The 20,873-nt window shown below is 51.6% G+C and overlaps 1 protein-coding gene across 1 annotated transcript; it reads left to right on the top strand.

Moving 5' to 3' along the window:
• Positions 1-3,007: 3,007 nt before the first annotated feature.
• LOC100907057 (UHRF1-binding protein 1) lies at positions 3,008-20,507 on the top strand. Its single transcript, XM_029111926.1, is given in 16 exon segments — positions 3,008-3,108; positions 4,702-4,864; positions 5,582-5,806; positions 6,060-6,200; positions 6,286-6,528; positions 6,720-6,944; positions 7,083-7,223; positions 7,516-7,714; positions 7,971-8,161; positions 8,296-8,587; positions 9,548-9,883; positions 9,886-10,484; positions 11,912-12,115; positions 12,257-12,413; positions 13,592-13,723; positions 20,204-20,507. Coding segments are annotated over 16 exon segments (3,435 nt in total). The 3' UTR covers positions 20,290-20,507.
• Positions 20,508-20,873: the final 366 nt, after the last annotated feature.

The raw sequence follows: 20,873 nt of genomic DNA, 5'->3' as shown, positions 1-20,873 counted from the left end.
CGTCGCGCCGTAGGGAAGTCCCGGGCGATGGATTAAGGGGCGACGGGAATCTGGGACAGGAAGGTGGTCCTCGGACGAGTGTTCCTCGGTGCCAGCTGATGAACGGGAGCTTCAGCTGATCGGTCGAGTCTGCTCGTTCGGATCACTTCTCCTGTTCTTCAGCCTCATGCTCGGCTCCAATGGTCGAGGAACGGGATACTTCACGGGCGCACTCTTCGAACAACAGTCGACACGCACTCGCACGGTCGCTTGGCTCCGTTGCTCGACGGTACCTCTTCCACTCCCTCACTCGGTGCGTTTGTGAGTCCGATTCGTCTCGTTGTTGTCGTTCGGCGGCGACAACAACGACGACGGCGGACTGCTGCTACTCACTCGAACACACACACACACACTGCAGTGGTTCGCAGAGGGAGGAGTGAGCGTGAGAGAAGAACACACAAGGCACCGAGCGTGTCCTGTACAGCTTCGTATGTGTTTGGGGTTTGGCTTTCGCCCGGGTTTGACAGCAGCCGTAATCTCTCGATCATGCTTTCTTGGGGGTTGGAGCTCTTAAGCACCAGCTTCGTACGTCGATGACTCGCTCGTCTTCTGGGATTTATTTTTTCGCTCACACTCAGGATCCTCGGGGGGGAGGATGTCCCGGCAACGCTCCACTGCGGCAGTGTGTTCTCCAGTTTATTCCCAAACAGGCCCCAGAGCCCAGTGAGCGTGTCGATAACTTACGCTGCTCCTCTGGTGTTTCACTTGCTTTCCTGCCTTCGAATGTCAGCTAGGTATCAGCTGTTGAATGTAGTGTCCCCCGGAGCAGAGTGGATACCTGCAGCCTTTCGAGAGGCCCCCTCTCAACTGACACAGAGAGTGACCAAGTGTTGGACTTGGCAACATGGTGTCCCTTATCCGGAACCAAGTTCTTAAACATCTGTCCAAGTGAGTACCCGTCCCGCTTCTCCCTCAAATGGTTTCTGTCGACGTTGGTGGTCTCGGGTCGTCAAATGTTCGAGCGCGAGAGGAGGTACAAGTTGGAGAACCTGTCACAGAAATACCCCCGTTCGCGAGAGTTCGGGGTGGCAGCAGGGCTGACCACTCGTGTTGGGAATGTTTACGCGGCTCGAGTAGTCTCTTGGTGCTAAGTTGTTCGTCCTGGGAGTCTGTCTACACTTGTTCGCTCTCGTATATGGCATCTGCATTCATGGCGCTCTCCTCGATTTACGCAGCGCCAAGTCTCCCAGAGCGTGCATCAGAACTTGAGAAATCGGCTTTCCGTAGACTTTTTAGGATCGAAACTTGTGCATTGCAGAGCGCTGTGATGCAATCGCTATCAAACAGCAAAGAAAAACCCGAGCTGAGCGAATCGCGGTTATTTATTGCGGAAAAATAATTGATAAAAATTTTCCCGGAGTTCGCCGAGGACACAACCCTTAGGGGGAAATCTCTATCTGGAGGTGTCTCCCGCATCAAGCTAGTAGATGCTCTGTAGCTTCAACTTCATGCGAAATATCTACCGAGTCGTGGAATAGGAGAGTCCCGATGTAGTTTCGAGCCCCTTCCCTGGAACTTGGTCGACGATGATACAAAATACGAATCCGTGAAGCCGCATCGGCGACACAAGCTTCGTTCTGTAGACGTTTGGGAAATGCGCTTCCGATCGAGCCCAAGTATTCACGCTGAATTTACGAGCATTGAGGATTGGATCCGTCGTCGAATCGGTTTCCTCCGATTGCGAGCCCTACGTGTCGAGCAGACCACCCTCCCTCGAATCGCCCAGGCGTATAATATGTACTACTGCAAAGTGATAGAACGCGGGGCGAGTGGGATTTATCAACTTCTGTGGAAGCCCCCCTCCCCGCTCTTTGAACTACTCCGCGGTGAAGCTCTCGAAATTTCGATTTTCAAGGGAATCAAAACGCGCTGAGACATCCCCTCTAGTCAATGACTATGCTGGATCGATTTTCGGAGCGGAACATATGTCTTGTTTCAAATGCGAACGGTGAAATTCTCGAGATCCGGAGTCGAGCCTCCTAGAAAAAGATGTTCCGAGTTTTGTAGAATTCTCGAGACGTCGTATGTCCGATTCAAAATCAAGGAGCGTGCCTTTGCGGATCCTGTTCAATGATCTGATGAGCTACTTGCTTGTGCGCCCGCTCTCGCCGACAGTGGGGACCGACAAGAAAATAAGAAGCAGTCAAGGTCCAAGTTTGTTTCCATTAAACAACAGAAAATCGTTCACAGAAATCGCCAAAATCCCTGAAAACGGGAAAGGAGGCTATGAAACAAAATAATTTCATTCAGATGGGTTCGGGAATAATCCCCCCTTGTTGTTCTCCCACTACTTCAGGCATCCGATTTTTCCCTCCCTTTCCCTCCTCGATCCCGCTGAATGCCGAACTTTCTCAAGAATTCGCTCCTCGTCCTGGGGAGCATCAGATGATTTCGGAAATTTCATCACCAAATGGGATGAGCGGAGAGACATTAGAAACTCAAAAATAGCGCTCCCCTTTTGGATTCACCCAGTCAAGACCAACCTGGCCATTCCACAATTCGCACAGGATCTCATTGCGCGGCGACAGCTCACGTTGCTAAAGGCTTCAAGTGGCGATGCATTACGAATGGCCCTCATCAGACCGGAGCTGAGCGGTTCGGCTCGCAACTTCAACTTTTCGCCCTCACTCTTCTCTTCCACGTATTTTTTCCGCAAGTTGCCTTCGGCGGCTTCGTTTCGGTTCTGCCTCGACCAGCACGCAACTGTTTGCTTCAACTTCCAGTCGCTTGTCGGCACCGTCGTATCTGTGGAAAGTTCCGATGTGCGTTCAATACGGTTCTTGCGACGTTCCCGTTTCGGATAGTTGGTGACTTATTCCGGACGGAGGAACGAAGCACCCGGTGGAAGCCTTGACATGTAGTTTGCAAGTTCGATCATGGCGGCTCAAGATGGTCAGTGATTTCACTCAGCGAGTCACACCTCGTCTCCTAGACACCATCGAAGTCGGATCGAATCGAAGTCGCAAGCATGCCTTCGAAAATTAAGAAACGTCTAAAAAAGCTCAAAAAACGTCTGACTAAAGGATATTTCCCCTTCCGCAAATCGCCTGCCTTGAAATTGATGTTCAAGTAAGTTTCTTGGATTATCGGTCGAGAGCGGTTCGGGTACTCAGAATGCAGGAACACAAGCCGGTTGGTTCTGAAGTTTGAGACCGTTTCGAATCCGAGCATTCGAAGGACTCTCGACGACGAGCTCTGATGACGTCGGCTGGACTCGCCGAGCACGCCGTGTCGTGATAGATATTTATCTCATCAGCCGAAAATAAAAAGTAGAGGGAAGTTTCCGTCACAGGGGCAAGCGAGCTACCGAGAGCGTGTTTTGTACTATTCGGACGAGCATGCGACGTTTGAAGCTGCATGGGCCGGTCGTCTCACCAGCGAAGCGGGCGTCTCCTTCCATCGGTGTTTGGCGAGTCGACCGTCGACTCCTAATCAAGGGATCTCCGAAGAATTCTTGATTACAAGCCGCTTTGATTTCTGAAAGGAGCCCGAGCCAGTGAATATTTATGAGTAGAACAGAGAGACGGAGAGTACGCTGGCGGCTTGTTTTTCTCTACATTCCGGATCCTCCCCGCTACTCCTTCGTCTTGAAAGCCGAGCGTGTCCGGAATCTTCCAGTGAGCGATACGATCCAGATCGATCCCTGCAAATCTCCGCCTAATTCGGTAGTTCATCCGCTAGGAGCGATCGATGACACTCGAGGAAGAAGAAGCGGCTGCTGTCGCAAGCCCCTCGTGGAGTGGAGCGATTTAGCTCCGTTTCTACTTCTCGACTGCAAATTGAAGTGGAACAATATCGCTCCTGGCGGTGGTTCGTCGTCCATTGCCTTGTCGTCGACGCCGTCTGCTTCTTCTGGGATGACTAGCTACCTAGTTACGGGGTTTGTCTCACAGGAAGCTCGCGCGCTCATTCACCAGACCTCGTTTGTTCGGAGCTCTTATTGGACTCTTGGTGACTTGATTTTCATCCGGGAGAGCTTTTCGTTGAAGAAACCGTCTGCTCACAATTGTCGAGAGAGGGGGAAATTTGCCGCTGCATTGAGATGCCCGCAAGCGACGACAGGATATCGCTTCCCTTGAGCCCTTGTGGTACCAGCTCAGCGATAGGAGAGAAATCGACTTTGGGGAATCGTTTCGGGAGCGGCGCTCTCCTCCCGCGACGGAGCTCGGATGGTACCAGTCGCAGACGCTACGAACTGCCCTCAACTATCAACTCGAATTCGCTGGCACCTGGAGATTTCATGCAATCGTCTCGTTGATCAATGAAAGGTGACCATCTTGTTACCGGATTTCAATTGAGAGATTCCGCGGACGGTACCGATGAAAATCGCAGAGAGCGTCGAAGTTTTGTCCCGTGTCGCATCGAATCGCAAGAAACATCGGTGGCTTCAGCTCGTTCTTTCCGAACTTGCGAGCGATAGGGTGGAGTCTGCGTTGACTCCCTCCGTCCCGTTTCCTCTTTCCCGCTGCCGGAATCACTAACCTCCCGGACGAGTGTTGGGATTTTCCTCCCCGCGAGAATTTTTCCCGTGCTCTCGATCTCCTGAAAGTCTTCTTTGCTCCCGATTCAAGGAGATGAATCGACCCACTGACTGATCGGGTTGACTCCTCGATACAATATCTTCGAATCATTGAATTCTCATACGTCTCTCCTCTCTTGCAGATTCACAAAAAACCTCTCTGTAGAGAATATCCAGTTGAGTGCTTTGAAGGGAAGATGCGAACTCCAAAATCTCGAACTCAACGAGGAGCTCCTTATGGAACTCCTCGAGCTTCCATGTTGGCTTTCCTTGACCCGAGCCTTCTGCAACTCCGCCGCTCTGAAGGTTTGTATCTTTATCGCTCAGGGCTCGCTCGGGAAGGGACTGCCCCAAATCGATTTATTGATGGCGTCATCGATGGGCCTCATAATGAAAAGTCGTCACCATCGCAGTTCCCAACCCCTCAATACAAGGTGCTTTACTCCGAAACTCGCAGAAAAATTCAATTTTTTTCCGAATCAAGGCGACTTTTTGCGAAATCCTTGTTCAGTATGCGTCTTAGTCCAGTGACGCTCGTTTGTTTGTTTGCTTGCTTGCTCGGTCGCTCGCTCAGCTGGTTGGTTGGCTGATTCGCGGCGACTTGTCTCGGTTGTTCACTCGGAGCAGATTCGTCGGGGATAGTCGACGGGCAAGGACGAACGAAGTGGGATTAGGAGCAAAGAGGTCCAGACGATCTGAGTTTGTCTCGGAGGAAGACGTCGAGAAACCTTCTTACCCCATAGCTGCTCCCCCCGACGAGTCTTCTCAGGAATAAAACCGGGTGTAGTCTACAAAATACGACCGACCTTTTCCCATGCGAGGTCGGCTTACCGGCAGAAAATGAGAATTAATCAGGTTCAAGGTGAACTTTCGAAGAACTGATCCGTCTCCGCCCACATTTCCTCCAGGCAGAGCTGCTCGTATTTTAATCGAGGAGCCTGTGGGAAGCTCCATTCGGATGCCCGTCTCGCGCTTAGTCCTTACTCCAACGAGAGAATAAAAGTCGGAATCGGAAATTCACAGGTGCCGTGGACGAAACTGAAGTCAGAACCCATTGTGATCACGCTGGACCATGTCGAAATCCATGTCGAGACCTGCGAACAACTGCGGAACATCATACCGTCCACGAAACCGAGCTATACGTCGGGTCGGTACGGTTTTGCAGAACAGACTTTAGATTCCATCACAATTATAGTCAACTCGGTCAACATTCACCTCCAAAGTCCGGCGTTCGAGGCGACTCTCGACGTGAGTGCACCTATGCGGAATTGATCGTTCCCTCAAATGACACCGGAAATACAATCGTCCCATTTCCATTTGAATAAGAAAAGGATACTTGCGTACTTTTTTCCTGAATATTGTGCGCCATCCTTGCTCTTATTTGTCGAGGATCCGCCGTTTACTGGGTCCAACTTTTTTTCGGGCATTCCCAGTCAATACGTGTGGCTGTCCGGTGTCTATTCACTGGACAGATGAACTCATCGAATTATATTCATTGCAGCTCCAACGTCTAATTGTTGATTCTCGGACGCCGAATTGGCAGAAGGGGGACCTGCGGCAATGTAGACTTAAGAATCGCGACACAAATGAACTTTTACTCTTCAAACAAATCGAATGGCAGACGATGCGCATCGAGGCGAAGGTACCGTCTCGAATTATCACAAGAAATCTTGTTGATCGAAATTCCAGACCGGACAGGATTCAGCAAACCTTCCTTCCCCGTCTAGGTTTCATCCAAGCCTGCAACGCCACTGGTTGCCCTGTCACCTCTACGATTGTTAACTTCTTCCGCTAGATGTCGTTTGACGCTCAAGAAAAGGCTTGCAGATTGTTCGCTAGTCACTTCTCGGCTTTTCGTGGTCTTCGACCAACTACTGTGGGTTTTTACGGATGCACAGATGGTCGCTGCGCTACATTTCGCGAATTCCCTAGCTGATCTCATCGAGAAAGCGACCGACCTGTCACACAAGGTGAGTGCAGACCTGCCGTAGATGTCGTCGAACACATCATCTCGCCTCGAGAGCTCGATGCCCGTCGCGGGAATGATAGACCTCGGGCACCCCGGGAGGTCCCGAGCAGGCGGGAGTCGGCTAATTTTTCTATTCCTGAAGGAAAAAAGATTCGCGTTTGCAGTTCTGAGGTTTTATTCCTTGGTTTCCAGCTGCAAGCCGGCAAGCACCTAGCTCTGCCCATCGATTCTTCTTATGCAAAAAATCTGTCGAAGAAAGAGACGCCTCTAACTGCAGTTTGGCGTGCTTACGACATTGCTGAGACTTCATACCATGTTTTCTGCACCGCTATAGACCTCCATCTGGTGGATGAGACGGCAACCGGGTCTGTTTGCCGATCGGGACTTCCTGAGCTCGAAAAAGGAGGCTGCCTGCAGGTGAGCGTGACTGGTGATTCGCATTAGTTTCGACCTCCGGTTTTCGTGAATCGGATCACCCTTGGAAGCTCGGAGCCACGCGTGCCTAAGGTTCGAGACATTCTGATCGAGTCGGGCCTCTGGCTTCGATGATTTCAGGTCACATTGAAAAATCTACAAATCGATCACTACCCATTCCACCGAGCATGCCTGGGAAGACATCACTGGGTGAGATATCAGGAACCCAATGGGGATCGCGTGCCTTGGCTCGACGAAATGCATCTCAATTATGCCAAAAAGGTCAGTCGTAGGTCGGAGCTACATGTGCTCTTTTCATACTGGCTTCGTCATGTCATTTTTCCGCTCATCGCTCCCCTCCCTCCCCCCCTTTCCTGACGTGCGTAAACATCACGCAGTCGTTCATGCGATCGCGGACTCTAGGCGGTACATTGCGGTGTCGTCGCAAGCGGCCGCCCCAGTCCGCAAAGTTTGACTCACCTCATAGACTCCGCCCCGTGGATGAAGTGATTGTGCCGGGGGATCGAAGTCGCGTGCGTCGATTCTCGATCAAGTCGTTCCGTATCTGTTCCAGAATAAACTAATGTGCGCGGAGAACGAGTATCGACTACCTCTACACCTGATGTGCTCAACAACGTTACTGATCGTCGACAAGTTCACAATCTATAAAGTGTCGACCTCCACAAGGGCTGAACGCCAACCCTTCCTCAATAATTACAACATTGCTTCAGAGAAAGCCATATTTATTGATTTCACATCGTACTATTATCCGGGTGAGTTTGATCGCCGGCGCATCCGCTTCGCCGTATGCTCGATGGCGTGGAATACGTTAAAAATATTTCCGATTTACGGCCGGATGGATAGATTCGTCTCGCCCGAGTATCTCGGAGTTGAGTTTCTTGTTGATGGTGCTCGATCCCTGGAAAGGGACCTGAAATTCGGAGCTCCGCGCAATGATCGCCGGAGAGGATATTTGCTTCGACTTCACGCTCTCTGTCTTTTCAAATTCATTCGTGCCTCTCATTACAGGAAGCTCTTCCGATTTGTCCCCGCCCCAACCGTATTGCTACGTCAACCTGGGTCCCAGTATTATACGATTGGACATACCCACCTTACTGTGGGGCGTTGCGTTCATGCGCTCCATAATTAGAGAGAACCTGTTCATATTTAGCCACGAGACGCCCATCACCATGTGCCGTGTTGAGATCTACTTGACGAAGGTATTTGAATTTGATTCGATCAGGAGGCGAGTGCGCTCCACCGACGACTCTGTCGGGAGGTCTCTTCTCTCTCGGTGGCGACTTCAAAGATGGAAACTCGGATCCTGTTCAGCCCGCCCTTTGTTTTTGCGCAGGTAATGTTCGACGAAGTCGTTGCTCAGTGCAGTCGAATAATCTGCAGCAACTCCAGAGAGGGCATTTCCTCCTCGCGAGCAGAACTCAAACAAGCCCTGGATTCGTTCTCAAGAGGACCCTTGTTCTTTGAGACGAACAAATATCCCTGGTCCGATGGAGATCTCCGAACCCCTCCCGGAGCGTCGGCCGTCTCCCAGCATATAGTGAATCATTGTATTTCCGAGGAGGGAACAAAGGAGGACGTGTGGTCGGTTTGCGTTGATCCGGTTTGGGTTGATTTCATCGAAAAAGGTCAGTTCCTCTTCGGTGTAACTCATTGATTATTATTGGAGCTCCGCGAAACTCCCTCCGCATGAACATGAATTTTGAATCTACACGTTACTTGTGACGTAGAAGGGCATTCGCGAACCTTACGTGCGCCTAAATTAGGAGCGAAAACCGCCCTCTCCTGTTCTAAGTCTGTCGGATAATCGCGCCTCGTGATCATCGTCGCACACGATGGTGTCCTTGCTCCGACGTTTTCTGCCCAGCTTCCCGGCCTCTTGTCGCTCCGGTCCTTCTCGGGGCCGCCTACCCACTTGGACGAACCTAATTTCCTTGCGGCTACTCCCCGTCCCCCGTATGTCTCCTTCTTTCTCTTGCTTTCTCGCCCACTTCTCCATCTGTCTCTCTTGCTGACTGGCTGTCCGAGATTGTTGCGGTCACTCTGGCCGAGTACTGGCCTCCAAGGCTCCCCGTATGTTATAATCCGCGGAGTTTAATCCGCCGCTCCTCGGGTCTATTTCTCGCCGCTCGCTCGCGGCTGCTTGAGTGGGCCCTCAGAACGCCGGCTCCGGGCGCCAAATCCGCGCACATCCTGCGGAAAATCGCGCAGTAGAATTTCGCTGATTCAGAAAACAGCGCACCGGCGGGTCGGATCTCCGTATCTTATCTCGACTTGTCCACAGAATTTATCAGCCCTTGCTGAAGCGACGCTTATTACCAAGGGACCCCGGGGGAGCGAGAGAAGAGTTTTTGTTCGTAATGGCTCTCCCGAACTTGTCGTGGCCGTGATAGATGGCCGTGTTCGGCGTAGATCTTGACACCTGGCAAACTCAGACCGGAGAGCAAGAATCACCGCTCATTGCTACCGTAGAGTCATAGGTCATAGGTCAAAGGCATAAGGGATTCTAGTTCGACCCCAGCAAGCCGGAGATGGGTCTAGGATCCCTGGTGGGAATTATCCGGAAAAACCTTCTTTTTCTTCCACAGGGCACAGACCCGAAACCATTTTGGATCCGCTCCCGTTGACATTGTGGTACTGTCAGAAGCAAATTCTCGCCCACGTCCGCGGACTTGTGAACGTCCAAATCTGTCATAATCATTTTCCCCATCTGATGGGAAAAGCTAAAATGCTCGCACTTTTAATACATCAACTCAAGCTCGACATTCGGAAAAGCACGACAGTACCCCGTTCGCCATTGGACACAATGTTGGGCGTTATGTTGCCCATGGTCAACGTATCGTTGGTACTGAAAGCCAACGCGGGCTTCAAGATGGCGACCACGAAACAGGAAAACTTCGGATCTGACGACTCGGCGCGATCCGAGAGCCCCCCACCATAAGTTCTACGGAATCTCTGCCGGCGGCCGCGGAGGTGATAAGACCGCAATTCGGTTCTCTGGGACTCCCGAGCGCGTCGTACACAGATTCGCTCTCGGTTTCGACGTCGCTGTGCGAGGACGCAATGGACGCTCTATCGGTGCGTTCGGACGAAAGCGACTCGATCGCGGAACGGTGGGCCGGAATGCTCGGTGACGGAAATCAAGTTGGACATGGCAAAGAGCTTTTGGCCGGAATCGAGTTGGCCGAAGAGGCTGCTGAGGAGGCCCACGAGGTGAACGAAGACCTCGACGATCAGTTGAGCGCAGCAGAGTCGGACAATCCATCACACTTGGTGTCGGTGGTAGTGTTGAAAGTTCGGGACATCCAGTTGGCAGTCGTGAACGACTCACTCCTATATCAAATGCACTCGATCGAATTCGAAGAGAACAGCTCCGTCGAACGCGACGTCTACCAGGCTGAGTTCAGTGCGCGGACTCGTACCGTCGCCACCCAGAACGCCCTCAACAAACAGCTGGCCGCGACCTGCCTCGCAAGTGGCAGAGTGGATCTCAATGAGGCCCAGCGACTTCAGCTACTGGTTCAGGTAGGCATGGGATTATTATAGATTATTATAAAATAGAAATCTCATCGATGGGAGTTTTAAATCTCGGAATACTGTGGAGCGTTATTTTTCGTGGGGAAGGGGTTGGGGGATTCCTTAGTTTCCCCCTCCCCCTGATATTGAAATCGTTGCCCCCGTTGGATCGACCGAGACGGAATCTTGATGTACGAAATAGCTTTCGGCGCGGAATTACTATCCGTCGTCAGCCGTATATACATTCTCCTGAGCTAGTGAGGTCGTTTGGATGCCCGTCGGTCGGTCAGTCCGTCGATCTTCTCGCTCGTGCAGTGGGCTAGGGCCCGGGTCGGACGGGCCCACTGTCGGCCGCCCCATGGGATAGATGGTTTGTAAAGTATAATTTATTTAGCGTCTCGTAGTGTACAAGGAGCAATTTCCGCTTATCTCTGAAGTTCCTTGAGTTGCGTCCAGGGGTCCTTCATAAAATTCAATGAAGCGAAATCGCGTTCAGTTCATCATTGTTCCCATCTGCTGCGAGCGCAACCGACAGCGAGAGAACGATAGCGAGAGACCGAGTGATAGTGCGAAGGAGTTCCGCTGGTTCCTCGGTTCGGCCGGCGGTTCGTCCGTGCACCGAGCGGGAACAGAGAACAGGCCACGCTTGTTTGGCGTTCGTAGCAAACGGCACTCGGTGGCAAAGCACCGCAAAGCAGGAAGACAAGCCCGCCCGTCCGTCCGCCCGCTGGCTCGTCTCTACGCCTGACCCAACGCCCATCGAGTTGCGGGTGAGGCAAGGGAACCCGCGTCTTGAACTTACTTCGAGGAGGCGGTTCTGCCCTCTCGATGGCTCGTTCTTCTGGAAAACGTTCGGGTGCCGAAGAGAAGAAGCGAGACTTCACGGCAGGGGTGTGTGGGGGGAGAGGGGGTAAGGGTAGCGGGAGCTGTATTGCGTTCGTCTGCGCCTCATTCCAGCGCGGCACGGAACGGCTCTTTCTTCAATCTCGTGCTCCGGTTTATTTAAGTGGATCGGATACGGGGATGGGAGGGGCGAAGCGGATAGGACGGGCCGGCGTGATTCTTCAGGTCTCGGAGTGATTTACGCAGTTACCGATCGTCGTGAGGTCGAGCGGGAACGATGTTGAAATAAAATGAAACCCTCGGCCGGAGCCTCGAGCAGGGAATTATGCTCCGATTGAACATGTCAGCGGGCGAGAGACGCCATCTCGCTCATTTCTCCTTCCCCGGATAGGGCGCGGGGTGGGGGCGAATGCAATTCTTGCTAGCAGGGAAAGGAGAATGTAGTTGGCTCGAGAAAATATGACTCGTCTTTCCGTATGGACCGTACGGACCCCCACGTTTCGTTGCATGCGGCTCGGCTGTCTAGCGGCGTCGTGTCGTTGATCAATTTCCGTCTACGAAATATAGGTTTCCATTATTCTGATTGCTTTCAGGGTCTCGAGCTGAAGCTGAGCTCAGGATCGATAGCCGGACTTGCCGACATGTTCCAAGAAAGCCTTCATGCTCACAAGAACAACAACAACAACAGCAGCAGTGGCGGTGTTGGCCCCAGTAAAAGCAATGGGAGAGCAATACAGAGCGAGAACGCTTTTGACGATCTGCCCTTCTCCGTTCGGGTATTGCTCTACGATATCAAGGTACGTGTTGTTTGTCCGCAGCGCTTCTCGCGCTTCGTACCCGGCACACTCGTCCAGAGGATAAGCCGAGCCGTCATCGACGTGATTGGTGTGTGATCGTACGGGCATGAGATAATTTCATGAGGTGATTCAACTTGACAGGTCCGTGCGGCTCCGGGTCAGCTGCTTGTGGTCCCGCATTGCCTCATCGAGCGACCCTGGAGCGTGGGAAGAGAATCTTCGGTGTACGTGTTGCCTATCGGATTCAGCACATTGGACGAGAGCGTGGAGAAGCTACTCAGGAACAATATCAACATTGGTAAGCCCGCCGAGAGCGAGTCATGTGTACTGTGTCCGATAGCATTGGTTTTCCTTGGCTGAGAAGGAGGAACGCAGCTCGGGGCAATGCTTATTCGGGGTTCGGTGAGTGCCTCAGACCAAGAATACGCTCCGGGGGAGGCTTCCGACACGGAAGGGGGTGAGGCGATGAAAATTTGACGTCGGAGTCCGTGTCGATATGCGGGAGACTCGAGCATGTTGATTGCGACGTGATGAATAACTCCATGACGGAGATCGTGTAAGTCGGAGTGCGCTCGTCTTGCTCGGCGTCGCCTTATCGATGACTTCGAACGACATCGAGAATACATTTACCCTTGGCGGGTCAGACCTGTCGCTCGAACTCGTGTCGACACAGTTGACGTCGACAACAAAAACCTGCAACAGAGTGATTCCATTAGAGATTCGTCAGTCGAATCGAGCGCCTGTGGTCTTGTAACACTCCGAGAGAGACGCCCCATGCGGTCTATGCCTCGATCAATGACGAGTCATTCATGGATGACTTATCGGAACTGGAAGATTATCTGACTGAAAACACCCGGATAGCATTCGAGGGAGAATTCGGAATAAGGAAGAAGAAAATCGATTCATGTCATGATTGCTGTGGCCGTCATTAGGCTCCCGAGCTAAATATGGAGGCTTTCGATCGATCATAGTGCGAGAGCCGTCGCCGAGAGTCCAGGCGTGCTGGTCGCTGTCGACGGTCCGAATCTTTCTTCTCGAAATATTTTTTTGAAGAACGGGCATTCATTCTCATAACTTGTGGCGGCACTCCTCCGAAGCCAGCGAATGAGGAGTGATAGAAATTATTGGGTGCAGCGATGTATGTGTCCGGAAGCGAGCAGGCGTGAGCTCGTTTTTCTCGCTTCAATTCCTCAACTTCCATCTATGTATGTGAGCGTTGAAGGGAATCCAAATGTTTGCGATGTTTCAGAAAGCTATGGTGCGGAGAAAGCACGCGCTTTCTATTCTCACCCGAGAAATATGGCTGCCCGCCGTACATGATTTGCATCAGCAACTTCGAATTCTCGGGAGGAGTGCGCTTGTCACGCCGTTGGCCTGCCCGATGCGTACACGCATCGATGATCGATGCGAGAAGAGCGCTCATTATCAATCACGGAATTTTTAGCCTGGTCTTCTCAACTTTCGATTCTTTTGCAGATAAACTGCCGATGACCTCGCTGAACCAAGTGATTCGCGAGAGCAGCTACATGCATCATCTTGCCACTCGGATACAGATGTTGGAGAATGACAACAATACACTTAAGTCGCAGAGTAAACAGCACAAGAAAGGTAAGACCATGTTCAGGAGACAGAAATTCCTAACGTTAGGTCAATCCCCTCGAGCTGGAACTTCCATGAGATTCTTACCTTCGATGCGTGCGTAAATTCGCGCGATTCCATAATCCAACACCAAGACGCGTTTTGCGGGTCAATTGAGCTTTTCTGCGAAGGCTTATAGGCTGAACTAGCGGCCGTATCTGGAAGCTATCAGCAATTCAAATTCGGATTCAATCCAAGAATTGAGTAGCGGAGCGCATCGTGTTTATTCTGCGGTTCGGCGTTGAAGCATTTGAATTCTCCCACCTGTGACCATTCCAGCTGATTGCTCTAATTGTGAGGTCTGATGCTCGCGCAGAGGTCGAGTGATCTGTATCCGTTCGTGAATGAGCAAGAGAATCGGCGCGCTTCTTCTCGGTCACGCGATATCTGGCTCGAGTTCTATTCTATGGAGGGAACTTTGAAACAAGAGAAACAGAGAGGAATCGGGTGCGAAGAACACGGAACACAGCTGTCTCGCAGTCTAACGAAAACATGGCCGTTCTCTCCGCGGGGAGAAACCTTTTGCTTCCTGCCTTTGAGCTTGGAAGCGATGCCTGTGACTGCAGAACTGGGTCTGGGTTCGCCTCGAGCCTGCGGAGGCTAACGCCCAGCGGATTCCTAGGTATTCCGACTCTGTCTCCACGTCGGCGAGTCGTCCTCGCGGAGCCTCTGGGCGAACACTACGCTCGTTTTGCCGAGCGTGCTACGGGCAGCGTTTTTTTGCCACTTGGTGGGCAGTAACTATGTACCTACATGATGCTCACCGACTTCGCTGGCTTCCATCCACTTTGTAAAAAGCCACTTTTATTGCTTTGTTCTCATCGTCTTTGTACGTTGACGTCACGATATTTATGAGCTTCCACAAAGTATCGATCTCGTAAAATTCCTCCGCGGTTCCGTGGAGGAATCTAATGATCAAAGAAAAAATCGAGCAAGAAACTTCGATCGACCGCGAAGCCTCGCTCTAGATCGACATGTCTACCTTTATTTCCCGCGTAGGAATCAAGAGGTGCAAGCGGAGGCTTAGGAATTAGACTCTGATGAGCGCGCGTTTTCGTCTCAGTCGATACCTGGCGGAACGGAGTCCATTGGGACGGGCTGGAAATCGTTGTGGCGGCCGGAGGAATTGTAGAGATCCGACCGATGAAAAGAGGAGCTGGCCGTAGGCTCATATCGACTGAGTAATCGAGGGAAAAGTATTATTATCGGAACATTGCGGCCGGAATCGTCGAATTCCCCGGACTGCGGCGGAAACAAGTTCAAGGCCTCTGATGGGGCGAGGTCGAGACATCGTCTCGAGGAAGTACGCGTCATTAGTAGGTGCATGTTCTTCCTCTCGGATTAACTGGCGCATCATGGCGTCATTTTTCCTAGGCCAGCACCGCCTCCTTTCTTCCTCTTTCACGATCCAGCTGTTTTTGTTTTTGCTGCCGACACCGCAACCGCTCAATTCCCTCCCGACGTGGACAAAGAGGGCTCTGAAGTGTCTTGAGTGATTGAGTGAATTAGATTTTCCTCTTTTGTCTGTACGGGAGTGGGTCAGGAGTGGTTCGGCGCTATTGGAGATTGCGCCGGCTTCCGCGGGAGCTTCTGATTCCTTGTTGGCCTCTGCGGATGCTTGATTCGCTTGCTTGCTTGATGCTGTTCCTGCGGCCGACGCTGCTCGTTACTTAAAGGGAATGGCTGGAATTGGATTGAACGTCTACGGCATAAGTCACTCAGGTCGTAAATTGAGCCCTTGTCAGGACGGCGACGTCCGCGGCACCAACTAGTTTAGCTGCTGCTCTGCCGGCCGCTGGATTGCCCGGTCGCCTAGCTAGCCGGTCCTCCAGGTGTGCTTAGCCTGCACAATGATAAGAACGGGACCGTCCTGCAGCTTAGTTTTCCCGTTTTCCCAAACGGCCGACGCCCAGACGCTCAACGCGCCCAGTAGATGCGTTCTCTTCGGAGCGGCTCCCGGACACCGGAGTGCGGAGTCGTGAGATTTGTCTCGGCTTCGTCGGCCACGACGGCAGCTGACTTCGGGCCGGGGCTGGAATTCAAAGAGACAGACTCATGAAAAGGAATGAGCAACCAAGCATCGAGGAGCAGCAATTCTCACCGAGGCGGATTCTTTGTCTCCGAGGAACCGCAGTTGTCTTTGGGCTCTTTCCCCTCCCCCTCTTCCTCCTCCCCGAGCTCGACGTCCTCTTTTCGGTATCTTAGTGAAGTCGTCGTTAGTTCGTCGTCTCGACGAGGGAATCTGCTGCGTCCGTCTGAACGACAGAGACGGATGTCGACTCAATGGCAGTGGTGCGAAGGACGCCATCAGATCGGGTTCGGAATCAAAAGAAGGCCACACCAGGCGGTCGATTCGCTCAGTAGTGGGGGAAACGGCTGAGTGTGAAGACCGATGAGCTTCTCCTCGCTCGGCGTGTGTTCACAGACTTCAAATATGCACCAGTCAGCGGGTCCTGGAGATCCGCGCGAATTTTCAAATGACTCGAGCAAGCAGAATCTCTGGGGCGGTTGATCGTCGTCGAGTGCTTCTTACTTACTTAGTGATGCGCCGATAGTGGTGTTTGCTGCGGGTTTCGCTCGAATCGGAATCAGATTGATTTTCTTCTTCCGCTGATCCGAGAAGATTGTATCGTCGCATCGCTCAAGCTTTTGCCTCGTTTTGCAAACTTTCGGAGCGTTCAATATCTCCCGGATTAAGAAATTCAAATCGATTCATCTAATTCATAGGAAAATTTCTCAGCTCCTATGTGATAGATCCCTCTGCAGTACGACGATACCCGATAACGCTCAGGGAAAATCGCAGAGATGGGTCGATCGCAAACATTCCCGACTAGAGGAGTTTCTCAATCCGAAAACTCGAGGGAAAACCTTCCTCCCATTGCTTGGAATGCAATGTGGAACATTACCTATCCAGACTCGGGTATATCCCGACGGCAGACGGCAACGCTCCGCTCGGTTTCCCGACGGACAATGCACCGACTTGACAAATGCTTTCAATATCCAACGTCTTCGTCGAGATTCCGGTCTGTTTGATTTATTTCCCCTTCCACGCCAGCAAGTGGGTGTTCTCTCTTGTCCGCAGGAAGAAAATTCGGTGATCTGTTTGTCTGCCAAATGGCGGACCACATTTCAGGCTGAGGTCTGTCCGGCTGGCTGACGAAAGGCTGAAAAGCAGGCGGCGGGCGGGTGCTTGAACGGACGGAACGGTAACTGGACGGACGAACAGACGGGTGGTGATGAAAAGATTCGGTGTTTAGGAATGAGATGTTTGGCAGTACTACTACTACTTGTAGAAGAATCAGCAGCAGTAAGCGCTGCAGTAGGAAACGTATAGTCGAATGGCTTTCGGCAGAACGGGCCTCTTTGTGTTTCCCCGCTGAAATTGTTCCCTCTCTCCCTCTCGTTCATTTCACCGTCTGCCTGTCTGTCTGCTCGTAGGGCAATAATGGTACAGAACGAGAAATTTAGAAACTGCGACGGAATGAAATATAGGGTGGAATTGAAATATGAAGCCACTTGGCAGTCCCCACTACTTTAGGGAATATGAGAGGAGAAATGTGGAAAAGCGAAACTCGCCCACTCGATCTGCAGCCAGAGTGACGACGTGGACGACGAGAGTCCCACGAGGGCACCGAGGTGGATTCCGCCGGACCTTAGTGAACCTCGTTCGCGGTCGGTATTCGCCTTGCGAGAGTTTCACTTCAATGGTCAAGCACTTCGCCACTCACTCACTTTCGCACTCCATCCATCTATTTCGCCATCCAACTGACTGAGTGAGCCTCGTAGCTTGGGCACGGGTTGCTCGGTTTCCTTTTTCATGTCTTCGGCCAAATTGGCAAGTCTGCTCGGCCTCACGCTGCTTCCCTTCCGATGTTTTTCCCACATGAAGCGCTCGCGCGAACTTCTACAATAATCCCGTCGTTTCCGTCACAGAGTTTCTCCTCCAATTACCGCTCTTTTTCTCCTGTAATATATGGATCTCTGCCCCGCAACTTGGCGATACAGTTTATTGGCTGTTCCCTGGAGCTCGTTATAGAGAGCCTGAGCGTAATCGACGCCTTGCGTAGGGGGTTTCGAGAAAATCGAGCGGTACGCTCTGAGCTTGAACAGGCTTGTTTACCGAGCTCAACCTCCATTCCCCGAGCGAGAATCATACACGGACGAATCCGAGAACGAACTTACCCAGGTAGTCGTCGGCAGACTGCTACACGCACTGGGGCGCTAAGAAGAGAAAAAAAAAGACCTCCTGTGAGTTCAGACAACGAGATAGACTCCGACTGAACAGGAAAAGCGAAAACTGAGCGGAGAGTGGGAGGGAGGAACGAGGAATAGACGTCAGGGTGGCGGAGCGATCCGGAGTTGGAAAACTGACTGGTGAGAATATATTCTGGATGGGATGCATTTCCCGCTTGGCTCGTAAAAAATTTGCTCTGAAACCCTTCCTCCATCGTCGTGGCCGTCATCATCTACCGGCAAGGCTGCAGCGGCGCAGCGGTGGTACGACTTTCTTCTTGCAATGTTTTGATCCCAAACTCCTCTCTTTCGTTGTATCGTGGAACAGACGACCCAGGAATAGTATGCAGGAGGAGAGAAGAGGAGATTTCATCGAAATCCGCTGGTTTGAGCGCCAAAGGGGAGAAGCACTTCCCGATATCGTCACAAAATGTGTAACAATTGAATTCTATCCGTGGAAACGCAGCAACCGACCGCTCAAAACACCTCTTCCTCACGAAGCAAGATTCGCTCTCGAATGTTTCTTCCGATCCCAAAACAGTGGAATGCCGATTGCACTGATCTAAACATTGGTCCAGGGCGGGCAATCTTCTAGCCAGGCCATTGAGAGATGGCATAATAAAATAAGAACGCAATGATGAATGTCGGACTGGGCGGGAAGAAGAAGAAGCGAAATCCAGCAATAATTCAAGAAGGACTGTTCCGCCGCGAGACTGCGAAGAATGAAGCGTTGCTGTTGGCATCGGCAGCGGCAGCAGCAGCGCGGGGGTCAAAGGTTGCTCGACCGGATGACTGAGTGGTAGAATTATTCTCAGAGACTCAGAGAACTCCGTGTTCCCGTCCATGGCTCGCTTCATCTATGTGTCTTGCGTGTGTAAATGCTTGCGTGTTTTCGGAGACATCCAGCGGTGTCTACTATCCTCGGCTTAGATCGAGGCTCGACCATATTAGATGAACTGAACTGGAAGATGAAGCTTTGTAGACGGAGAATGATGACCGCAAGTCAAGCCGCAGACAACGAAACAAACGCAGGAAGGATCTCGCTTATGAAGATCGGATATATGGATAGACAGACAGACGGGTTGACCGTTGTCATTTGCGATTGCGTTTCTCGGCTAGGCGAATTGTGGACAGATCTGGATGGGTTTGGTCAAGTTCGAGATTCCCGTTTAATACGCGTTGGCGAGCTCCAAGAAGTTTAGAAGCGCGTCTCATCACGTTGACCACATTCGACCGGTTACCGACACTTGTTCCTAGCATTACCTCTGTAAGTTCCCATCTCCGCGGTTATACTTGAATCGATGTCCGTAGATTTTTCCCCTTAACACGTGGTTGGCTTGTGCGTCAGATCAGAACGGAAAGCTGCGAGTGGGAAATTTGACAGGCAGACTCAGGGAACTGAATCAGATCGAAGATGTGAGGCTTCGCATTTATCTGGACGTCTACCGAATGGGTGAATTGATGTCCAGGGCTTCCGTGTTGCGCTATGTTCTCACGTCGTGATCTGCAGTGAACAATAAGAAACGGATTGGATCCATCATTCGCCTCCATCCCTGCGTGAAATCTACGACCGATTCGTCGCCATGCTGCTCCGCAAACGAGCGCGAGAATTCAAAGAAAGTTGAATCGCCCACTTCTCCTACGCTTAGAGCTTTCAGCCGAATGAATTAATCGCCTACTAAGTCTGATACCTCCAACTGGAGAATCCGAGCTGGGCAGATAGATTACGACGGCGGAAAAACGATGTAGGTGACCACCATCACGGCCTACGGAATGAAATGTCGAAATACCATCTACTTGTCACAAAGCTCATTCTTTTTTAGTGAGCACAAAGGGAGCAGACACCTTGGGTGAGGGTATGTCTGACTATCTGTCGGACCGTTAGGCTAGAGTCATGGTGAAAGTGGAGAGTTACGGTTCAACGATCACCGGCTTTACTGCATGATACTACCGGAGCACTGTCCACGACAAGTCCGGTTCTCACTAGCGGACAAGTCCAACGTCGTTACCCAACGACTGTTGTGGGTTACCGGGCGGCGGGAGTACCGTGGGACTGCGGTTTCATTTTCCAGACTTTTCGCCCCCGGCCGACGACGAACTATTAATTCTAATAGCAAGGTCGTCGATATCCCTCTCGTGGAATGATATTTTTTTTCAGCTCACGTTCGGTTCTTCTCAAGTTCAAAATAAAGGGAAAACAACCTTTCTCTTTTTCAGAATACGAGAAACTCTCGGCTCAGAACGCAAAGCTTCGAGCTGAAATCGAACGACTACAGCAGGAGGTTGCGTCACGAATCAAGTGAACTTTTTCAGATTTTTCTGCTCTTGGAGAATTCTTCCCGCCAGTCCGGTGGCTGGTTTGTTGTTTCTGACCCACGTTTTTTCTTATACCTTGTATTTTGAGGCTGAGCAGCGGGAGCAAGAATTGTAGTGACTGGCTCCCGCCGGGAGTCGAGCCCTGGAGGGCGAATGAGTCCTGAAATCCCGCTCGGCAATCGAGCTGGATGCGGACATTTTGAATGTTTGAGGAGATGTTTGAGCCTCCCCCAGAATTCCTGAAGATACACACCGCTCGCGTGTGGAGAACGCGATTATGAACTGTTTAACTAAGTATATTGTTGATATATGGTACATACAGCGTCAGGAGCCGAGTTCCATCGAATAGGCTCGTTTTCCGTATTCAATCCCATATCTGTTACCCCTTGTCAGCGGAGGGAAGGCAATTATTGTACTTGACGATTTGAATATATTCTGAATGCTTCAAGAACGAGTGGAGTTTTTTTTCTTGATATAGGTATTTCGTTGCTGACGAAGATACAACGTGATATCAAATTGGGCTTTGTACCCCGTCATGTATAACACTGGCGGGGAGATCTGTGAGAATACC

This window comes from Galendromus occidentalis, unplaced genomic scaffold (genome assembly GCF_000255335.2).
Source record: "Galendromus occidentalis unplaced genomic scaffold, Mocc_1.1 scf7180000075612, whole genome shotgun sequence".
Classification (NCBI taxonomy): domain Eukaryota; kingdom Metazoa; phylum Arthropoda; class Arachnida; order Mesostigmata; family Phytoseiidae; genus Galendromus; species Galendromus occidentalis.
The sequence above is the reverse complement of the archived record's forward strand: the minus strand, read 5'-3'. Positions and strand labels throughout refer to the sequence as shown.